Source organism: Lontra canadensis, unplaced genomic scaffold (genome assembly GCF_010015895.1).
Source record: "Lontra canadensis isolate GAN:19392208 unplaced genomic scaffold, GSC_riverotter_1.0 scaffold177, whole genome shotgun sequence".
Classification (NCBI taxonomy): domain Eukaryota; kingdom Metazoa; phylum Chordata; class Mammalia; order Carnivora; family Mustelidae; genus Lontra; species Lontra canadensis.
This window is the reverse complement of record NW_022631171.1, coordinates 1,183,335-1,204,994: the sequence shown is the minus strand read 5'-3', so window position 1 is coordinate 1,204,994 and position 21,660 is coordinate 1,183,335. Positions and strand designations below refer to the sequence as shown.

Below are 21,660 nucleotides of genomic sequence, written 5' to 3'. Positions count from 1 at the left end.
ACTTTGGGGATCTTCACAGGGTCCCTCTTGAATGTTCAGCTGAGTACTGATCATTGTACTTGTGTAAGGAGACTAGTTGAGGCTGGGGAAAGAAATACCCAAAGGATAGAAGAAACAATCCTTGTAGCTTATAAAAGGCTGGGATTAGCATCTGTCCTCAAAGTGGGAACACTTACAACTCACAAGGTATTGGGTATTTCAGAACTCAGAGGGTTTTGCTTCAGTATTGGGGAAAATTAATCCTAGATAACAAATTGCTTTAGTTCTGCCTAACAAAGCTTAAAAGCAAGACCCCAAATGATTAAACTGTGGGTAATAGAAGCATGTTCTGGAACAAAACCCAAGAATATTTATAGGAATAAAAAATATAAAAAAAAATATCCCTGCACCCAAGAAGGTAAAGTTCACCAGTTCTGGCATTTAATAATAATAAAAAATAACTAATACCTTGTGAATTGTAAATGTGTGCACTCTCTCTCTCTCTATCTCCATCATGGGAGGAAACAGTGAGAAGGTGGCTATCTATTAGCCAGGAGGGAACCTCATCACTAACTGAAATAGCCAGCACCTTGATCTTGGACTTCCAACCTCTAGAATTGGGAGAAATAAAGTCCTGTTGTTTAAGCCGCTCAATCTGTGGCATTTTGTTATGGCAGTCTGACCTGACAAATAGAGTTTTCTATTTCTTTTTGCTATTATAATGAAATATTGCCCTGAAAATCCTTGTACAGTTATCTTCACTCCCTTATGCTGAAGGTGTACTAACAGAGATTCCTGCAAGTTTGATTGCTTAGTTATGGTGTGTGCACATGTAACATTTGAGTAGATATTTATGCTGTTCTTTCTGGCAATGCCTCTTAGTGTTCAGATGCACCACAATGATGTCATTCTGTAATGGTAAGGCCATGTATTCTCACCACAGCCTAGAATATGCGTTCATGTTTGGAATTACAGATTGATCAGGTAGAGGTAGTCATCATCTCGCTTTCTCCATAGGAGTGCTGCTGACATTTTTGGCTAGAAAATGTCTTGTGTGTGGTATTGAGCTGGTATCCTTCCCCAACACTTACTATCTCTAGTCACTGTAAACCAAATGCCAGCAACATGTGATCACATGTCTTTGCTGTAAGTCCAAAAGTCCCACGCCTGAGGGGGTTACTTTCCCACTACCAGAAACTCTGAAACATATAGCAAGTTTAAAATATTATAGTTAGTGGGGCACGTTGGTGGCTCAGTGGGTTAAAGCCTCTGCCTTCACCTCAGGTCATGATCCCAGGGTCCTGGGATTGAGCCCTGCATCAGGCTTTCTGCTCAGCAGGGAGCCTGCTTCCCTTCCTCTCTCTCTGCCTGCCTCTCTGCCTACTTGTGATCTCTGTCTATCAAATAAATAAATAAAATAAAAAAATATAGTTAAAAGAAACAGTTTTGTGACCTATAGCTTTGTTAACAAAGAATTTATTTTTTTACCAAGCTATTATTGTGGTTAGCATCTGCAATCTTTTTTTGATTCTAATTCTACAGTTTTCTTAGTTAAGCAAGTCCTACATTAATTTGGGCTAGAATTTCACATATAAGTGTACTCAATCCATAACATCAAATTTATTAAAAGAAAATTTCAAATAAAAAGAACATAAGGAATATCCATGTACATTATTTAGATTTAAAAAGGTTAACATTTGGGGTACCTAGGTGGCTCAGTTGGTTAAGCATTTGCCTTTGACTCAGGTCATGATCCCAGGGTCCTGGGATTAAGCCCCACATCGGGCTCCCTGCTCAGCTGAGAGCCTGCTTCTCCCTCTGTCTGCCACTTCCCCTGCTTGTGCTTTAACAAATAAATAAATAAAATCTTCAAAAAAAAGGTTAACATTTTGCAGTATTAGGTCAAGTTTAAAAAAAATTACTTTAGAAATATAATGTAGATATCACGTAGGGCCCTTCTGTATGTTTACTCAACCAGTTTCACTAGTGTGGATCCTTCACTCTATATTTGTGATGGGCAGAATAATGTTTCCTCAAAGATGTCTATGTTATAACCTCTGGGACCTGTGAATATGTTAACTTACATGGCAGAAGGGAAACAGGGTTACATATGTGGTTAAGGTTAAGGACCTAGAGATGGAGAGAGTTGCTTGCATTATCCGGGTGGACCCAATCTAATCACATGAAGCCATAAAATCAGAGAAGGCTTCTCAGCTGTGTGGAGAGAAGGTGGGCGGGGTGGGGGGGGATTCAGGCCGAGGGGTAATAGAAGAAGAAAAAGAGAAAGGGAAAGGGCACACACTCACGCTGTGATGTTGCTGGCTTTGAAGATAGAGGAAGGGGGACATGAGCCAAGGAATGCAGGCATCTTCTAGAAACTGGAGATCGCAGGGAAATGGATTGAGACCCATGTTAGGCTTCTGACCTCAAGAACTATAAAAGAATGAATTTGTGGTAATTTGTTAAAACAGCAATAGGAAAAACAATTACACACTATGTGTTTACTCATAAGTGTTTAAAACTTGACTGAAATGTAACATTTTTAGTAGAAATGTGTTGGTTCTACTTATAAATCCCTCTCAGTGCTGATTAGCAAAAACATGCTGTTACATATACCCGACTGTCCACTAGTTGTAGTATTGAGTAATATCACTCATTATTATCTTAAGACAAGGAGGATAGATAGCTGAGGCCTGGACTGGGGCAACTTGGGCTTAAGGCAGGGTTGTCAAATTTGCATTTTCACTAAACACGAAAACTTATTTATTTATTTATTTGACATACAGAGATCACAAGTAGGCAGAAAGGGAGGCGGTGGGGGCGGAGCGGTAAGCAGGCTCCTCGCTGAACAGAGCCAGATGCGGGCTGGATCCCAGGACCCTAGGATCATGACCTGAGGTGAAGGCAGAGGCTTTAACCCACTGAGCCACCCAGGCGCCCAACACGAAAACTTTTTAAAATGTAATTGCAAATACTACATGAAGCATAATTTGCTAAACCTGAAACCGAGGGCAAGATAACTCTTGTGATCCACGTTGCAGGATCAATTTCATATTTAACATCAGAGTAAGAACGCCTATTACATTGAGCTGTTAAATCTACATGGAAGTCAATCTATTTAAAAAACGTTAAATCAAACACTTCAAAAGAATGACGGTTAAGAGATACAAAGTTTGGCCTGACTCGGCCTTGGGGTGGGGACGCCGGCTGCCCCCAAGCGGGGCTCTGGGTTTTGGGGTGGTGGTCCCTACGTACCCATCCTGTTCCCCTCCCTCCTGACGGGACAGCCTGGGCTTAAATTCTACGTCCCTCCGGAGTTTCCATCGCCAGTCGCCTGAACACTAGCTCCCCTCCGTGTACAAGACCCTTCTAAGAGCTATGAGGCTCGGCGAGCTGTTTTGGATCTTCCCGGCTTCCGGCTTCCGGGCTGTCACGTGTCTCTGGTCATGTGACCGACCCTCCTGTCATTCTAAGGCGGCCGCTCCTGCTTCCTTCTGCCTGTGCCGCCCGCAACGTCTCCTGGGTGCGGGAATCTCTGCACTTCCCGGGGTCTGTGGCTCGCTCCGCCTCTCAGGCCTCTTTACCGGGCAGGAGACGCCGACTCGACGCTGTTTCAGGCGCCCCAGCCGGGCTGTGGCCCCGACAGCCTGAACCCGTGCATCGTCCCCGCCGCCTTTGGGTGAGTTGTGGGGTCCCCAGGGTTCGCGAAGTAAGGCCGCACTCGCGTTTTGTCGCCTGCCGCAGCCCAAGTGAGGCGACCCCTGCGTCTTCCCCACCTTCCCTCGCGCGCGCTGGTTTCTCGCTGCGCAGGTGCCTTCTGCTCTCCTCTCGCCTGGGTCTCCAGATTTCTTTCCTTTCAGTCCTCCAGTAGGTTTACGGAACTGGAGCTCCTCCACCGCAGAGAAGCAGGGGGGGAGGGGGAGGAAAGGTAAGTGTACTTTCCCCAGGTTTGGGGCAGGCCTTGGCCTGCTGAAAATTCGAGTTGTTCAGGGATTTAGAGGACGGTAATGAGGTACTTTCACCTACGCCAGGAGAGGCTGCCGGGCCGAGTCCGCTTGGGTGAACCAGGGTTCCAGCCTGACCCGGACAGAGCCAGTTTTATCTCCGCCGTACCTGTGTGTATTGCTTTTGATTGTTTAGGCAGCAAATCCTCAGATGCAGAGATTAAGTTCCAAACTGACTAAGGTCATTGGGATTGTAGAATAGAATTTTGGGTATGGCTTTAGTTTCTTTGTGGCCATGGCGTGAATTTAACATTTTGTGAATCAGAATCTACATATTTTGTATTGAGATAAAATAAGGCTTAAGCGTTTACTAGTGAATTTAGAAGTGAGAATTACATGAAAGCTCATTTTGTAGGTTCTTGTTATAACACCAGACTCCATTGTCAGTTGTACCTAAACTGTAGTTGGTATTCGTTCCAAAACTTTCTCCTAAAATTGGTTATGAAAATACTGTGAAATTGGTTGAAAAAAGAAAGTTCTGTCTTTGAAGAAATGACATTCCCAGTTTGGGGTTTTTAATTTGAATGAGTCATCTTAGAAGGTACTTGTGGGTTTTTCATATATGTCACTTAAAAATGATGTTTAGTAAATGTAAATGAAATAATTGGTTTTATCTCTGCAAGTTATTTTTTCTGTCAGAAGGAAGTATGATCCCAGTTGCATACATTTAAACTGTATGCCTGCTTTATTAAAGGATGATTTCTGATGTCAGTATCTTTAAGAGTTCCTTTGAAAAATTTACTGCAAGACTAGACTCAATGATTAAAAACTTTTCTTGGAAATGAAAAAATCTTTAGGCAACACTCTTAAATTGGGCAAGATCTGAAATATAATAATAATATTTAATATTTAGGATATTCAATATTTGAGTTGAATGGTTGTCTGGGGAGTGTAAGATAATGATGATATTAATTATAACAGCAATGATAATAGTGGCTGTTAAAAAATGGTAACATCTGGTATTCTGACTTCATCTTGCATCAGAACTGAAGATCTGTTGAAAAACATCTCAGATCATAAAATCTAGATGACCAAAATGGATATCCGAGGTGCCGTAGATGCTGCTGTTCCGACAAACATTATTGCCGCCAAGGCTGCAGAGGTCCGCGCGAATAAAGTGAACTGGCAGTCCTATCTTCAGTAAGTGCTCATTTGCTGTGAGTCATGGATAATCATGTGCTTTCACATCAGACTTGTCCATGATCATGCTTCTGTGAGAGGAATACTGGAAAAATGCTAATGAATGTGGAAGAAAACACTTCCTCCTTAGAATTCTTACTTGACCTAAGAAGTGCTGGAAACAGCCTGAGGCTCTAGCAGGGTAACAGAGCCGCTTATAGCAGTTTTGATCTTTTCTGTCTGGAAAGTTGTACTTCTTGAATGAGTGGGAAATGTGGGCAGCGTGTTCATGGGAGCTGTAGCCAAGGAAGGGGATAATGGGCAAAGCCTTCCAGACTGGCTTGTTGTACCTTGGTGATCAATGTGGGGACAGAGGTTTTGCAGAATGGCTTATAGAACTAGTAAAAACAGTGTAGAGTTTGAATTTCAAGACCTGGGTTTAGGAATTCTGGTTCTTTTGTCTACTAGACTGGTAATTTTAGGTAAATCTGTTAACTTCTCTGAGGTTCACTGAAGATAGATATCTCAGAGTTGTTGCTCAAATAGTGTACTTAAAGTATTAACACAGTTGAATACAAACTGTGTATGTTGAATATACTCTTAATAAATTTTGGTTCTTTCCTCTTCTTTCTTGTATGCATTAAGATTTAGCATGCTGGTGTTCTGTATTTATCTGTAAAGTAAGAGTTTTTTCTTAACCATAGTTTATCATACTGACTTTACTTTATATCTTTATTTTGGTATACTTATGAGTGATTTATTAAGGAAATTCAGTTAAGATTATATACATTTTGAAAAACAAATTGAGGAATCTTTAGTTTTTTTTTTTAAGATTTTATTTATTCACTTGACAGACAGAGATCACAAGTAGGCAGAGAGAGAGAGAGGAGGAAGCAGGCTCCCCAGCGAGCAGAGAGCCCGATGCGGGGCTCGATCCCAGGACTCTGGGATCATGACCTGAGCCGAAGGCAGAGGTTTTAACCCACTGAGCCACCCAGGTGCCCCGAGGAATCTTTAGTTTTGTATTTAACAGTTTTCTCTGCTGTAAGAGGGACATGCAGTGTATAAAAATGATGCATTTATATCTGTTAATTTAGTCAGTTATCAAACATTTATTCCTGCCTTTCAAGTGTGAGGCATTTTTCTAGGCTTTGAGGCTTCAAAAGGTAAATTTATAATCTGGTAGGTAGTCAAATATATAAACAGATCATTTAAATTTGGTATGTTAACTGAGATAGTAGAAAGGTGCACAGGGAACAATAGGTGGGCAGAAAAATGACAGTTAATCCTACCTCTGGGAGGTTTTCCTGTGGGGGATTTTCAAAGGTAGGGAATTAAAAGCAGGATTTTAGGTGGGGAATAAAACATGTTTTGGAGGCATGCAGTGCAGAGGGCTGAGGCTGGAGGCAGCAAGGAGCCAGTTGTGAAGACTCCTCCAGGAACAGAGTTTTAAAATTGCTGTTGTAGGTATTGAGAACAACCAATGTTTGTAAGTGGGGGTTAGATGTCAGATTGCCTTTTGGTTGGATTGTTCTACTGTCAAAGTAGAGGGTAGATTTGTGGAAACAAACCTAGAGCTAAGGGTGAGACCTTATCAGTATTCCGATTATTGGAATGGATAGAATTGGATAGATTTGAGAAAGTCTTAGTGATCGATTTAATGTATGAGGGTGAGAAAAAAGATCTAAGATGAGTCTGGATTCCTACTTTAAGGGACTGGATTGTTATGGGGCCATGGACTCAAGGGCAAGAGGAGGAGGGACTTTGTGATGTTTTCTCTCTTTATCTCTATCTGTGTAGTTGTTTAAAACCCCTGTGAAATTAGGATTTTGAGTTCTGTTTCCTAATATTAGTCCAGAGTGTGTTTAGACTAGAGGACAAGGAGTTTCATGTTTATAAAGCTGGACTCTGTTTATAACCTAAATAGAGTGATATTGTTACTGACCATAAGGCACTGGCTGACTGCAGAAGTTCCCTAGCATGGGCATGGAACATTTTTAATTCCATGTAGATTTTTTTTTCTTTTTTAAAGATTTTATTTATTTATTTGACAGAGATCACAAGTAGGCAAAGAAGCAGGCAGAGAGAGAGAGGGAAGCAGGCTTCCTGCTGAGCGGAGAGCCGGATGCGGGGCTCGATCCCAGGACTCTGAGATCATGACCGGAGCCAAAGGCAGAGGCCTTAACCCACTGAACCACCGAGGCGCGCCCCCATGTAGATTTTTAATTGCTTTCTCTTCTGTTCCTCCTTTTCCAAGGCCTCTGTACTACTAAGTTGTAGTCTCATTCCTACTTCTGTCCTTTACTTTGTTGTCCATCTCATGCATTTCTTTATAAAGCCTTTCTACTATGTATATCTGTATACAAATGTTCATCAAATGATACCGTGTGCCTGCTGTTGAGCCAACTGTTTTGGGGACATTGGTGGATGTTAAATGTACCCAAAGAGCTTATAAGTCATTGGGGCCATCCATGACACATGAGTTCTCAGGGAATCTTGTATCACATCTTATTCCGATAAAAATAAAACCCTTGGAAAAGTCCTCTAATGTCAAAAGGCCAATATGCTCTAGCCCATATGGACTAACACGTTATTATGAAAATACAGTGTTTTAAAAATGTATGTTTGTTTGATTAAACTTTTTCTTAGTAATTGAACTAGACCGTACTTAAATGAATGGACATGGCTATCTCTTAGTCAAGCTAGAATCTAGTAAAACTCTATCCCAAGGATCCAAGAACCATAAAATACTGTAAAATATCATTCTTCCAGTCGAGTATAAGGTCTGATGAGGAAACAGAACTTTAAAGAAAAAAGATTCAATAATAAAAAGTGGGAAGCATTAAAATGGAAATATATGTGAAGTTTTCTCAAATAACAAAAGCAGGGAACGAATAATTATTTGGGAGCTTTAGGAATGACTTCACAGAATACATGAAGATACTCATGGGAGTTGGCCAAGCAGAGGAGCTGTGGGTGGTGGTGAAGGAAACTGCTGTCTGGGGGCTAAGTTGGGGAAGAACGTGCAGCACTAGGGGAGCCTCAGGTAGTTGGGTGGGGCTTTCTCCTGGCTGCTGCAGGCCAGTTTGTGGCACCTTCCTTCACTGGCTTTGGAGGCCCAAACCCATCAGGCATTTTGACGCTTCTCTTACATAACTAACCATATCCAGACAAATTCTTTTAGCTCTGCGTCAGAACCCATCCCAGATCTTACACACTTTTTCTCTAGCTCCACTTTCACTGCCGTGTGTAAGCTGTCATTATCTCTCACATGCTCTCTTCTTAACAGACCCTTGCCTGCTGTCTCAGGTTTCATTGTCCCCCATAGGAGCAACTCTGCTTTTTTTAAATTAAAAAATTGATTTAATTGACTATAATGTAATTTTTTTTTTAAAGATTTTATTTATTTATTTGACAGACAGAAATCACAAGTAGGCAGAGAGGCAGGCAGAGAGAGAGAAGGGGAAGCAGGCTTCCTGCCGAGCAGAGAGCCCGATGAGGGGCTCGATCCCAGGACCCTGAGATCATGACCTGAGCCGAAGGCAGAGGCTTAACCCACTGAGCCACCCAGCGTCTCGACTATAATGTAATGTTAATTTCAGGTGTACAACATAGTGATTGGATATTTTTATACATTATGAAATGATCATCTTGGTGGGTCTAGCTGCCATCTGTCACCACACAAAGTTAGTACAATATGATTGACCATATTCCCTGTGCTGTACTTTTCATCCCCATGATTTATTTATTTTGTAACTGTAGGTTTGTACCTCTTAATCCCCTTCATTTATTTTGCCCTTCCCCTCACACCCCTCTCCTCTCCTCATCACTGCTTGTTCTCTGTATCTATGAATGTGTTTCTGTTTTGTTTTTTTGACTTCACACATAAGTGAAATGTGCAGGATTTGTCTCTGTGTCTTACTTCCTAACTTAATGCCAGGACACTAAATGCTATGAAAACAAAACTGAAGCTTGGTAAAGAGCTAGAAAATGCTAACAGAGGAAAGAATATATTCTTGGTAGATTACAGTGAAGGCCTTTCTTCTTTTTTTTAAATTAAGATTTATTTATTTATTTTAGAGACAGAGAGTGCACAGGCAGGGAGAGGGGCAGAGGAAGAGAGAGGAAAAGCAGACTACCCACTGAGCAGGGAGCCTGACACAAGGCTTGATCTCAAGACCCTGAGGTCATGACCTGAGCCAAAACCAAAGAGTCAACCTGCTGCATTATTTACAATAGTCAAGATATAGAAGCAACCTAAGTGTCCACCAACAGACATAAGGTTGATCTTGGGTGATTAGATCATTAATGGGTAGAGTAGATGTTGGGCAGTGGTGGAGACAGTATTTGGGAAAGGAGTAATGTACTTGGTAAGTCATGGACTGTTTCATGTTGCTTTCATGTCAACAGTCGGATCTGTTTTTCTGGCCTTATTTATTTATTTATTTTTGGCCTTATTTTAAAGAAGAGCAGATAGCTGTGCAGATAGGTTAAGTAACATGTACCTGCCAATACAGGTTTTAATTAGTCAGTTGATTCAAAAGATTTTTCCTGAATGCCTTTACCTAGGTGCTAGGTAGAATTGCCATTCAAATTCACAGTCTGACTGATACAAAAGGAGAAGTACTGTTAGATGTGTGCTTGAGAAAGCTGGCTGGTGGTAGGTAAGAGGGATGTGGAGGAGGGGTGGATCAAAAGCAAGGAAACCCTTTAGTGGATTGTTACCTTAGGCCTGAGCCACTCCAGAGACAGGGAAGTCAGGAGGAGACTGATGGTAGGTGGAAGGATGGCTAGGACTGGTGTCTGAGTGGTTTCAGGTCATTAGAAAAGAGATCAGAGTCCCTAATTTGCTAGGTTATGGGACTGTCCAAGGAAGATTGAGAGACAAAAGAATTTAAGCAAGAAAATTCTGAAGAAGGTTACTTGAAACAAATGCAGGAAAGACAGATTTCGGAAGAACTGGCTTACAAAATAAAAATCACAGTTATTTAAATGGAAAAGAAAGCCATAGAATTGATAAGGTTACCAAGTGTAACCTTCATTGTACGCTTTAGTCATGGTAGAAAAACCACAACTTTTTCACATGATTATCCTATCTGCAAAGGTTATGATATGCTTGTATACATCAGCATAGCAAAATTTGGGGCTGAAATTGGTTTAGCTAGGAAGTTCAGGTTTATGAAAAAGACCGTGTTTATTTTGGGGCCATAGCTAGACGGGATGACCTTGCTGGTCTAAGCCAGGGTACAGAGTGCATTTATTCCTGCCTGGTATGTGAAGTGCGTAGCCGTGGAGAAAACAGGGCAAAGTGCCTTTTTTTTCCCCTTTCTTTGCACTTTCATTATACCATTAACCAGGCTGCAGTAGAGTGTGTGTAGGGATATATGTTAGTGATGTCAGTTCTGCCCTGGAGGGTTTGGAGTGCCTATGTGCTTCTTCTGTTGAAGGAGAGGTCCCCGTGTATGAGTGGGGACGGCAGGAGGGCAGCCTGGGCCTCAGACTGTGAGCTACCTATGCAGAGCTAGTGGGGAGCACTCAGGGAGGTTTCAGGGAGTGCAAATGGAGAGAGCCTTCCATAGAACCTGAGGCACAGGAAAGGAGATAAGGAGTCTATGAAGAACACTAATGAGTCTTTTGAGGAGGACAAGAAGAATCCGGAAGCTCAGGAAGAGAGTGTCAGGAAATGGTCACGTTTTCACCTGCCTTAGGAATCTAGAGAAATAAGGACTTGAAATTCCCCTTTGGGTTGGTAAGGAAAGGTTTGTTGAAAAAAAATTCAATGCATGAGAATAGTTTACAAAAAAAAAGCCATGTTAAAAAAAAAAAAGCCTATGTGAAAACAAGGTTACAAGCTTCAAACTGTGTAGCTGATACAAGAATGACAGCAGCAGATTACAAAATCCAGAAGCAAGTTAACAGGATATAAAATAGTTTAGTATATAGTAGTAGTATATAGAAAACCCAGAAGGGGTAAAATAAAACACTGACATGTTGAATACCTGAAAGTCAGGATCTTTGGAGGAAGGTGGGGTTGTGGGGAGGAGTATCAGGAAGTTTGAAAGTTTGGTTCCCTTGTATTGGGGGAGGGCATAGGTCTGAGGACCTCACCTTCCCAGACTCTCCTGTGTGGTCAGAGACCTGTTCTCTTCAGGACTTTGCTTGAATCTGGCTGGGCTCTTTACCTTCCACGTCTGGTGTTCTCCACCCTTTCCCTGGGCTCTCTAGGGAGCACTGCCTACATAGATTGCCAACACACCAATCTCCATGTCAAGGCCTGCCACCAGGAATCCAATCAAAGATCTGAAAAAGGGCTACATGTAACTATGCATGTGGGGGAAACCTGCTTCAAATTCATTGTTTCCACTGTTGGGCTTTTGTGGTACATTAGTCTCTCAATATACGTGGGTGCAGGGGGTGGGGAAGGGCAGTTTTTAAAACTACTGAGTTAAAAAAAATATATTGATGCTATTTGAATGACAGAACATATTATAAACATTTTTAATTTAAAGAAAAATTTTTAAAAAAGATTTTATTTATTTGACAGACAGAAATCACAAGTAGGCAGAGAGGCAGGCAGAGAGAAGGGGGGAAGTAGGCTCCCAGCCGAGCAGAGAGCCCGACATGGGGCCCGATCCCAGGACCCCGAGATCATGACCCGAGAGGAAGGCAGAGGCTTTAACCCACAGAGCCACCCAGGCACCCAAGACATTTTTAATTTTAAACTTGTATTTACTTCATGCTTATATTCATCAGGTGCTTTTTCTTATATTTTTTTCACAACTGTTCAGTGGAGTAGGGTAGGTAGTATTATAATTGCCATTTTACTGGTGTGGCAAACATTGCTCAGAGGGGTAGTGACATACCAGAATTTCACAGTTGCAGTTGGAACTCTTCCTCATATTGATACAAATTCTCTACTTTCCCCACTATACTGATAGTCTGAAAATATTGATGTATGTCCTGAGGTGTCCAGTGTCATAGAGACTAGCAAGGCTGTTTTGCTGACAGGTCTTTTTATAAGGAAGCGTGAGTTGTTGACTAGTCAGCTGTGAGGTCATGCCGGGTTGGAAGGGAAGGTGATGATGGTTCAGTTGTGATGATGCTGAATTTGTGAAAATGGTAAGAGGTGGAAGACAGAGATGGTTTGGCAGAGAGAAAAGACTAGACTCTCTTGGTTTGAATCTCACTGAAGGAAAGAATTTGGGAGAGAAAAATAAGATTCCAAGGATTGAGCTTGGAAAGAAGCCTTGGGGAGCAAAGAACCATTGAAGAAGGGACCCCTGAAAGAAGTAAGAGGAAAACAGGATAGTGTGGGATGATTGGTGAGAGGACAAGTGGGGATGGAACGGTTATTTTTTCAGAGAGGAGGAAGATCACATTTTTCTGAGTCTGGAGGGAATATGAGAATATGCTGGAGGTAATGATTGTAGAAGTTCATATAAAGTGGCTTTGGTCTTGATGGAGTAGAAAACCAAGTGAATTCTTTGGCTGTGAGGGGGATAGGGTGAGACTTTGGACAGTCTAAGAGGTGTCAGTTATTTAGTGCTTCCTGTGAGCTAAGCACTATGCTAACCACCTTAAATGAGTCATCTGATATCATCTTCAAATCAGCCCCTAAAGGCAATGTGGATATTATTCCCACCTTGCAGATAAATTAACTCAGGTCCAGAGAGGTTGGATGATCAGTATGTGGTGGAGCCAGGCTTTCACTCAGGTCTGTCTGATGCCAGGACCTGTGTGCCCACCCTAGTGGTTAACTCCCAGGGAGAGAGGAGAAAGATGGGGAATTCCTGTATCCCTTGCTCACGGTGGTGATTCCACTCTTACTGAGAAAACCCAACTTATTCTTACTTTCTAGGGGGCAGATGATTTCTGCTGAAGATTGTGAATTCATTCAAAGGTTTGAAATGAAAAGAAGTCCTGAAGAGAAACAAGAGATGCTCCAAACTGAAGGCAGTCAGGTGATGGATATAAACATTATGTCATCAACACCTCCTTGTGTCTTTAAAAATACTAGAAAAGAGTTCTAATGACTTTATGACATTCCATTGTAGGTATGCACCATAATTTAGCTAAAAATCCTTTTTTATTGGAAGACATTTGAATGATTTCCAGTTCTCTTTGCTCATTTTGGAAAAATGTTATGTTGGGTATGTTTATTCCTCTATCCTTTTCTGCATTTCTGAAAATCTTTCTGGAATAGATTCCTAGAAGGGAAATTAAGTTTCAAAGTATATGTTGCTTTTAAAGTTGCTTAACTTTTTTTTTTAAGAACATTTTTTAAGAAATTTAAGAAAATTTCTAGAATATGACCGTCAGATTTTCTTTCTTTTTTTTTTTTTTTTTAAGACAACTAGAGTTCAATTTTAATGTCAGCAAAGGTGGGTTATGGAAACATACATTTGTCTTTTTTTTATTTTTTATTTTTTTTAAAGATTTTATTTATTTATTTGACAGAGATCACAAGTAGGCAGAGAGGCAGGCAGAGAGAGAGAGAGGAGGAAGCAGCCTCCCCGCTGAGCACAGAGCCCGATGCGGGGCTCGATCCCAGGACCCTGGGATCATGACCCAAGCCGAAGGCAGAGGCTTTAACCCACTGAGCCACCAAGGCACCCCTTTTAAATTTTTTAAATTTATTTTCAGTGTAACAGTATTCATTGTTTTTGCACCACACCCAGTGCTCTATGCAATCCGTGCCCTCTCCAATACCCACCACCTGGTTCTCTCAACCTCGCACCCTCCACCCCTTCAAAACCCTCAGATTGTTTTTCAGAGTCCATGGTCTCTCATGGTTCACCTCCCCTTCCAATTTCCCTCAACTCCCTTCTCCTAACTCCCTTGTCCTCCGTGCTATTTGTTATGCTCCACAATCTGATGTGGGGTCCTGATGGCCTGTAAGAGCCTGTATGCAACTCAGTCTGATTCTAAGAACAATCTTGGGAAATCTGTGAGGAAACATAATGTTAGCTCCAGTTTTTGTTGAATTCCAGAGATTATCACATAGTTGATATGTTGTAGGGTGGAGACAGTTCATGGCTTTCTGATTCTAATCCTAATCCCTTGTTGCTGTAGTGTTCTGCTTCCCAGCAAATGAAAAAACAAAAACAAAAACATAACCCCAATCAAAATCACTGATAATTTTTGGTTGTCTGTGTAACTTAATCTTTATGTTACCATGGTCAGTCAAGAGTTATAGTTACTAGGTCTGTTTAAAAGTAGTAAACACTTTGAAATTGATCATTAAAAATGGTCAAAAATTGAACACGAGTCATAGTATGTTTCTCTCATACTTCACAGTATTTGTAACAAGTATCCATTTTTTGTAATTGAGATCTGTTGGTAATAGCATTTGTATTAGAATTTATGCAAGAGAAATAACATTTTACTGAAATTCCATTAAAATGTGTTTTGTAGTTGAAAATAAGTTAACATTACTTTTTCTTTTTCAGTGTGCTAAAACCTTTATAAATTTGATGACCCATATCTCCAAAGAACAGACCGTTCAGTACATATTAACTATGGTGGATGATATGCTGCAGGTAGGTATATTCTTTACTTAATACATTTGCTGACTTCATTGTTTTGTATTCCATGCAGTAACAGTATTTTTGATGGTTTCACTTACACCATGGGTTCTCTTTTAGAGTTGTAATTGCTAATAGTGTTAAAGATGGGAATGCCCCCACATGGGCTATTTTTGTTTTTTAGGATGTCTAGTAAGCAATCTGTATTTTTTCCCCATAATACCTTAGGAGTTCTAGGTCGAATATCAACAATTTGGGGTGAATCACTTGAGGCTTTCTGGATGTTCTTTGTACTTATAGGCGATGTGGCTTTTTCCCTTTCAGTCATTCAACAGATTTCAATGCCCCTGCTATGTTTCAAGTCAGTGCCAAGCACTGGGGCTTCAGTGCTGAATGCAGGCAGTGTGCTTGCCCTCAAAGTCTTGTCTCTTTGGAGAACAATTTTGCTTATCATCAGACTTTTCCAGTTGCATAAAGTTTCTATTTACTGTTTTACTGTCTCTGAACACAGAGGGGCCTCCCTTATTCACAGTTTTGTGTTTTACACTAGAGTATAATCTAGGTTTAAAATGTTGATGTACCGAGTGGTTCTCTTTGAGACAGGGCACCTGGCTGCTAAATCCAGTACCTGACTGCATGTCTCAGGACTTGAAGAACAGTATCAGTGTGTTTTTTATGTGGAGCATTGTTCGTCAGTTTATAAGGAAAAACATTTATTGATGGCCTACTATATTCCAGTTGTTGTAATGATTGTAATTGAAGGTACAGAAGTTAATTAAGAAGTACTAGGGACCTAGTACTTCCAGTTAAGAATACTTCTAATTAAGAAGTACCTAGGGACCCTCATGTCACTTAAAGTAATGTAGTGATTTTATAATATGAGTAAGGATCAGTATCCAGCCTGGGCTGATACAGGCCTGTCTGAGAATGATCATGGTCTCTTTCAGCATTTTTTCCTTTAGTAAAGTTAAGAAAAATGGGGAATGTTGTGGTCTGCCTTGGTTATCCTGATTACTATATAGGATTGTACCTAGAATGAGCAGGCTTGAATTGGCATGCAGACTTTGGTTTTATTTATATGTGTATACATACATACAACACATACATGCATGCACACACAAATATCTTCAGTTTTTAAAAAGATTTTATTTATTTGAGAGACAGAGATAGCAAGAGAGAGCAGGAGTGGGGAGTAGAGGGAGAAGCAGGCTCCTTCTGCTGAGCAAGGAGCCTGATGAGGGACTTGATTGTAGGACCCTGGGATCATGACCTGAGCCAAAGAGATACTTAACTGACTGAGCCACCCAGGTGCCCCACAAATACCCTTACTTTTTATACATATATCTTTAAATTAGAGACCATGAGTTCATACTACGTCCAGTTTCATTTCAGCTCAACACCAGTTCATTCTAATCTCCCTTTTCCGTATTTGTAACTCTTCTGTGACAGTGAAATTGTGAGTTCCTCTTATCCTTTGTATATTTACTTGTCTGTTCCACCCAGCACAGGGAAAGGAGTTTCAAAATGGCTGACCCATATAGCTGTGAAGAGTGAACCCTTTATCTAGAGTTCAGTATTTGTTTGCAGTACTTTTCTTTAAGCTGAGAGTATGTAGCCAGTGAATTGTGTTCAGGTTTCTTTCAGAGTGGTTATATCATTTTTCTTGAAATACAGTTAGTTCATTTGTGTTTTTTGGTATTCTACTTATTTTCTTCTCATTCTTACAGATTTTGTTTTATTATTTTTGATTATGTAAAACACTAACATGCTTCCAGAAGTCAAAACTATACGGAAAAGATAATGCTCAGACAAATGTCACCAAACCCTCACTCCTATCCCTTGCCTTCCTATCTAACTCTTGTTAGGTAACTGGTATCATTGATTTCTGGTTTATTCTTCCTGTTTTTTTCCCCCTGCATAAATAGGCAGATACAGACTTCCTTCTCTTTCTTATAAAAAACATGTACCAAATATCATCTCTTATATTTTGCTCATTTCACTTAACAAAATATGCCAGAAATCATTCCATATCCATTCTGAGATACTCTTTTTTGATAAAAACAAAATACTTTTTTTTTTAGACTTTATTTTTAAGTATTCTCTACGCCCAGTGTGGGGTTCAAACTTACAACCCTGAGATCAAGAATTGCACACCCACTGACTGAGCCAGTCAGGCTCCTTACAACAAAGTACTGGATGTACTATAGTTTACTTAATCAGTCTCTCATGTGATGACATTGAGGTTAGCTCATATACATATTTATTTGAGTTGAATAAAGGTTTATTTTTTGAAATGTTCATTGGGCTGGGCCTGATCATGCATCTTCACCAGTAGCTGGCACATCTCCACCTTTGGTGCTTTGGGTGTAAATTACTTGAGCTCTATTTTGAAACCAGTTGATAAGTCCTTTATGAGGAGTTCCCAAAGGACTTTCCTGGCCAGGGAACCATGAATTTCAGTCTTAGGCAACAACTGGGGTTATAACCTTTATCGCTGGGAACATCTTTACAGAATTCGTCATATGTGGCTTTGTCAAGCAAGACAAGCTTATTGAGCATGTGCTGAACTTTGCCTTTGGACTGCTGCTTCTTTTTGCTTTGCCTTCGGATTTGCTCACTAGGTCTTTGTCTTTCTTGGCCTACTTTCTGGCATCTTTCTTCTTATTGTCCTTGGGTGGCATCACGAGGTGTGGGGAGCAGCCTCGCTAAGATGTTGGACCAAAATGTGGTTCCGATATTTTGTAATTAGAAATAAAGCCAATGCCTTCGGCTCAGGTCATGATCCCAGCGTCCTGGGATCGAGTCCCACATTGGCTTCTTGCTCGGCAGGGAGTCTGGTTCTCCCTCTGCCCACCACTCTGTCTGCCTGTGCTCACTCTTTCTCTCTCTCTCTCTGACAAATAAATAAAATCTTAAAAAAAAAAAGAAAGAAAGCCAAGATAACCTTGGGCAAATGTATTTTCATATGGGTTGGGAGTGTACTTCGTGGTAAATGCCTCAAAATAGGATTGCTGGGCAAAAGAGTACTACATACATAGTTTTGGTTAGCTATTGCCATAAAATTCCATTTTGCAGCCACTGACATACGAGAATGCCTGTGTATCTGCAACCTTGCCAACAGAGGGCATTGTTAGACTTTGACATTTTTGCCAATCAAGATGGATCTAAAGTTGAACATGTTCAAATACAGTTTTTTTTCTTTTCCTGTTGACCTATTTTTTATGAGGGATTCAGATTTAGGTAGCTGACATTATCCTTAGTTATTGATTAAATACATTTTAACAGTTGATTTTATTGGTAACATTTTAGTTATATTGAGAAATTTGCACAAACTTTGACTGTTTTATTTCTTGTGCTGTTTAAAAAATACCGTAATTTCAAATAGTTTCCTGTTTGTGATTCAGTTATTTCATTCTTCACACTTCTGGATAGAATAGTTTTGGACAGAATTGCTTGTTTTTTTCTTCTGTGTTCAGTTTTAGGTACATAATTTTGAAGATTAAGATTTTTTTTGGTGCTCAGGTATCAACAGCAATTATTAAATGGCTTTGAGAAGAAGGGCTTTATTCTTATTCTATTAAAGGTTTGTGACTTAAGTACCTGGAACAGTGATGGGTGGAAGATAAGTTTTGCTTATTTGTTTTATTCAAATTCAAGTTTTTGGCCTCATAAAAGGAGTTTGGAAGTTTTCCTTCCACTTCTGTTTTTTGGGCTAGCCATAGAAGAATAGGTATTAATTCTTATATAATTGTTTGATAGAATTTCCCTGGGAAGCCATCTGGTCCTGGACTCTTGTTTTTTGGGGGGGGGAATTTTGATTACTGATTCAGTTCCTTTGCTGGTTAATGGTCTATTCAAATTTTCTGTTTCTTCTAGGAATTTATCCATTTTTTCCCTCAGATTGCCTAATTTGTTGGCATATTATTGCTCATAATATTCTCTTATAATTGTTTGCATTTCTGTGCTATTGGTTGTGATCTCTCTCCTCTCTCATTTGTTATTTTATTTATTTGGGTCCTTTCTCTTCTCTTTTTGATAAGTCTGGCTAGGGGTTTATCAATTTTGTTAATTTCAAAGAACTAGCTCCTGGTTTCGTTGATCTATTCTATTGTTTTTCTGATTCCTATATCAGTGGTTTCTGCTTTCATCTTAATTATTTCCCTTCTTCTGCTGGTTTTAGTTCTTTTTCTGTTCTTTTTTCCTGCTCCTTTAGTTGTAATGTTAGGTTGTGTATTTGAGACTTTTCTTGCTTCTTGAGGAAGGCCTTTATTGTTATATATACTTTTCTCTTATGACTGCCTTTCCTATGTCCCAAAGCTTTTGGACTGTTGTGTTTTCATTTTCATTTGCTTCCATGTGTTTTTTTTTTTTAATTTCTTCTTTAATTTTATGGTTAACCCATTCATTCTTTAGTAGGTTATTCTTTAACCTCTATGTATTTGTAGTCTTTCCAAAATTTTTCTTGTGGTTGAACTTATGTTGTGGTCTGAAAATATGCATGGCATGATCTCAGTCTTTTTGTACTGGTTGAGGCCTCATCTGTGACCCAGTATATGATCTGTCCTGGAGAATGTTCCACATGCACTCAAGAAGAATGTGTATTCTGCTGCTGTAGAATGAAATGCCTTGAATATATCTGTTCAGTCTGTCTGGTCCAGTGTGTCATTGAAAGCCATAGATAGATTCCTTGTTGATTTTCTGCTTAGATGATCTGTCCATTCCTGTGAGTGGTGTGTTAAAGTACCCTAGTATTATTATATTGTTATCAGTGAGTTTCTTTATGTTTGCTATTAATTTATTTCTGTATTTAGCTGCTCACAAGTTGGGGATAAATATTTACTATTGTTAGATCTTCTTAATGGATAGAACCTTTTATTATGATATAGTGCTCTTCTTCATCTCTTGGTACAGTCTTTGATTTACAAATCAAGTTTGTCTGCTAAAAGTATTACTAGCCCAGCTTTCTCTTGATATTCATTAGCATGATAGATTGTTGTTCACCCTTTCACTTTCACCTGGAGGTGTCTTTGGGTCTAAAATGAGATCTCTTGTAAGCAGTATTTTGATAGGTCTTGTTTTTTTTTTTTTTTAATCCATTCTGATACCCTGTATCTTTTGATTGGAGCACTGAGTCAGTTTACATTCAGGATAGTTATTGGTAGATATAAATTTAGTGCCACCTGTAAAGTTGCTGTTCCTGTGGATTTTGTCTGTTCCTTTCTAGTCTTTGTTGCTTTTGGTCTCTCTTGTCCACTCAAAGGGCTCCCTTTAATATTTCCAGAGCTGCTTTAGTGTTCACAAACTCCTTTAGTTTTTGCTTATCTTGGAAACTCTGTATTTCTCCTATTGTGAATGACAGCCTTGCTGGATAAAGTATTCTTGGCTGCATACTTTCCCCATTCAGCACATTGAATATATCATGCCACTGCTTTCTGGCCTGCCAGATTTCCATGGATAGGTCTCCGCTAACCTTATGTGTCCAACTTTGTCAGTTATAAGGACCTTCTGTCCCTAACTGATTTCCAGAATTCTCTCTTTATCTTTGTATTTTGCAAATTTTACTATGATGTATCTTGGTGTTGACCTGTTTTTGTTGGTTTTGAGGGGAGTTCTCTGCGCCTCTTCAATTTGAATGACTATTTCCTTCCCCATATTAGGGAAGTTCTCAGGCTATCTATCCCTTTTTTTTTGTTCTTCTGGGACTTCTGTGATACAGATATAGATATTACTGTGCTTTGAGGAATCTCTGAGTTCCCTAAGTCTATATTTTTGATCTAATAGTTTTCTTTCCCTCTTCTTTTCATCTTCATTATTTTCCTTCATTTTATCTTCTATATTATGTATTTGATCCTCTGCTTCTTCCATCCTCATTGTGATTACATCCAGTTGGTTCTGTATCTCAGTGATAGCCTTTATTTCTGCCTGACTGGTTTTTAGGTCTTTTATCTCTGCAGCCAGGGTTTTTCTGGTGTCTTCTATGTTTCTTTCAAACCCTGCTAGTATCCTTATGACTGTTGTTCTAAATTCTTGTTCGGATATATTGATTATATCTGTTTTGAGCAATTCCCTGGCTGTGGTTTCTTCTTGATCTTCCTTTTGGGGAGAATTCCTCCATCTTGTCATTATGTCTAGGTTTCTGTCTTTTGCGTATTATGAAAGCTTGTTATGTTTCCTGCTCATGAGAGTAATACTATATTAGAAAGAGGTCATACACTGTCTAGGGCCTGGAGCTTCAGGGGGTGATTCTGGTGTATGCTGTGTGGACTCTGATGTTGTCTTTTGGTAGCTCTGTACCACAGGTCAGTACTCTGTAGAGTTCCTCCTGCTTGGACCTTTAACTAGGTGTGCTTTGATTTGTTTGCTAAGTCCGATTTAAAAAAAAGGATTCTGATTCAAGAACAGAGAAAAGGAATAGGAACAAAAAAGCAAACAGACAAATAGAAACCATAAGCCTAATTTGAAGGAAAGAAGGAAAAAAGAAAAGAAAAAGAAAAAGAAAAAAACCTGATCCAAAAAATGAGAATAGGAAAGAAACCAACAAATGAACAAAAAAACCTAAACCTGATATCAAAGAAAAAAGAAAAAAAGAAAATGAAGAAAAAAATTAAATAAAAAATAAAAAGTAAAGTAAGTTAAAAAATAAATAAATAAAATAAAAAGAAACCCTTATTCTGTTTCCACCAGAACTGAAGCTGATTCTTTGGAGCACTCTGTGATTGGTATGCTTGTCACATACGGGGGCCTGTGTTAGTCTTCTGGGAGAGAGGCCTGCTGGGCTGGCTTACAGTCATATTTGCCATTATAAGGATGCCCTTGCTGGGTGCAGGGGTGTGGGGTTTGGTGTAGGGGACTCCAGCCTCCACTGGAGGCACTGTGTTTCTCTCTGAAGTCCTATGGTGCTGGTGGGTTGGGTGTGTGTGAGTGTACATGTTTGGAAAAATGGTGCTACCCTACCCTCTTGTCCCCCAGAAGGGGAACTCACAGCCACTGTTGTTTACAAAGTCCTCACAGTATAGTGAACAGTCTTTCCTTGT

General features: G+C 39.9%; 1 protein-coding gene and 1 pseudogene across 3 annotated transcripts in view; one reads left to right on the top strand and one right to left on the bottom strand.

Annotated features, from left to right (window-relative positions):
• The first annotated feature begins 3,512 nt into the window (after positions 1-3,512).
• The window catches only part of ATP6V1H (ATPase H+ transporting V1 subunit H), a 144,696-nt gene continuing 126,548 nt past the window's right edge, over positions 3,513-21,660 (top strand). For 2 of the 3 annotated variants that reach the window (XM_032846582.1, XM_032846579.1), the window contains exons 1-4: positions 3,513-3,658; positions 4,968-5,123; positions 12,961-13,063; positions 14,552-14,641. In XM_032846582.1, the coding sequence (XP_032702473.1) occupies positions 5,011-5,123; positions 12,961-13,063; positions 14,552-14,641 (306 nt within the window). In that variant the 5' untranslated portion in view covers positions 3,513-3,658; positions 4,968-5,010. Of the gene's footprint in view, positions 3,659-4,347; positions 4,384-4,967; positions 5,124-12,960; positions 13,064-14,551; positions 14,642-21,660 lie in introns of those variants that run through there. The other variant, XM_032846580.1, reaches the window with a different exon arrangement.
• LOC116860533 lies at positions 16,942-17,307 on the bottom strand (annotated as a pseudogene).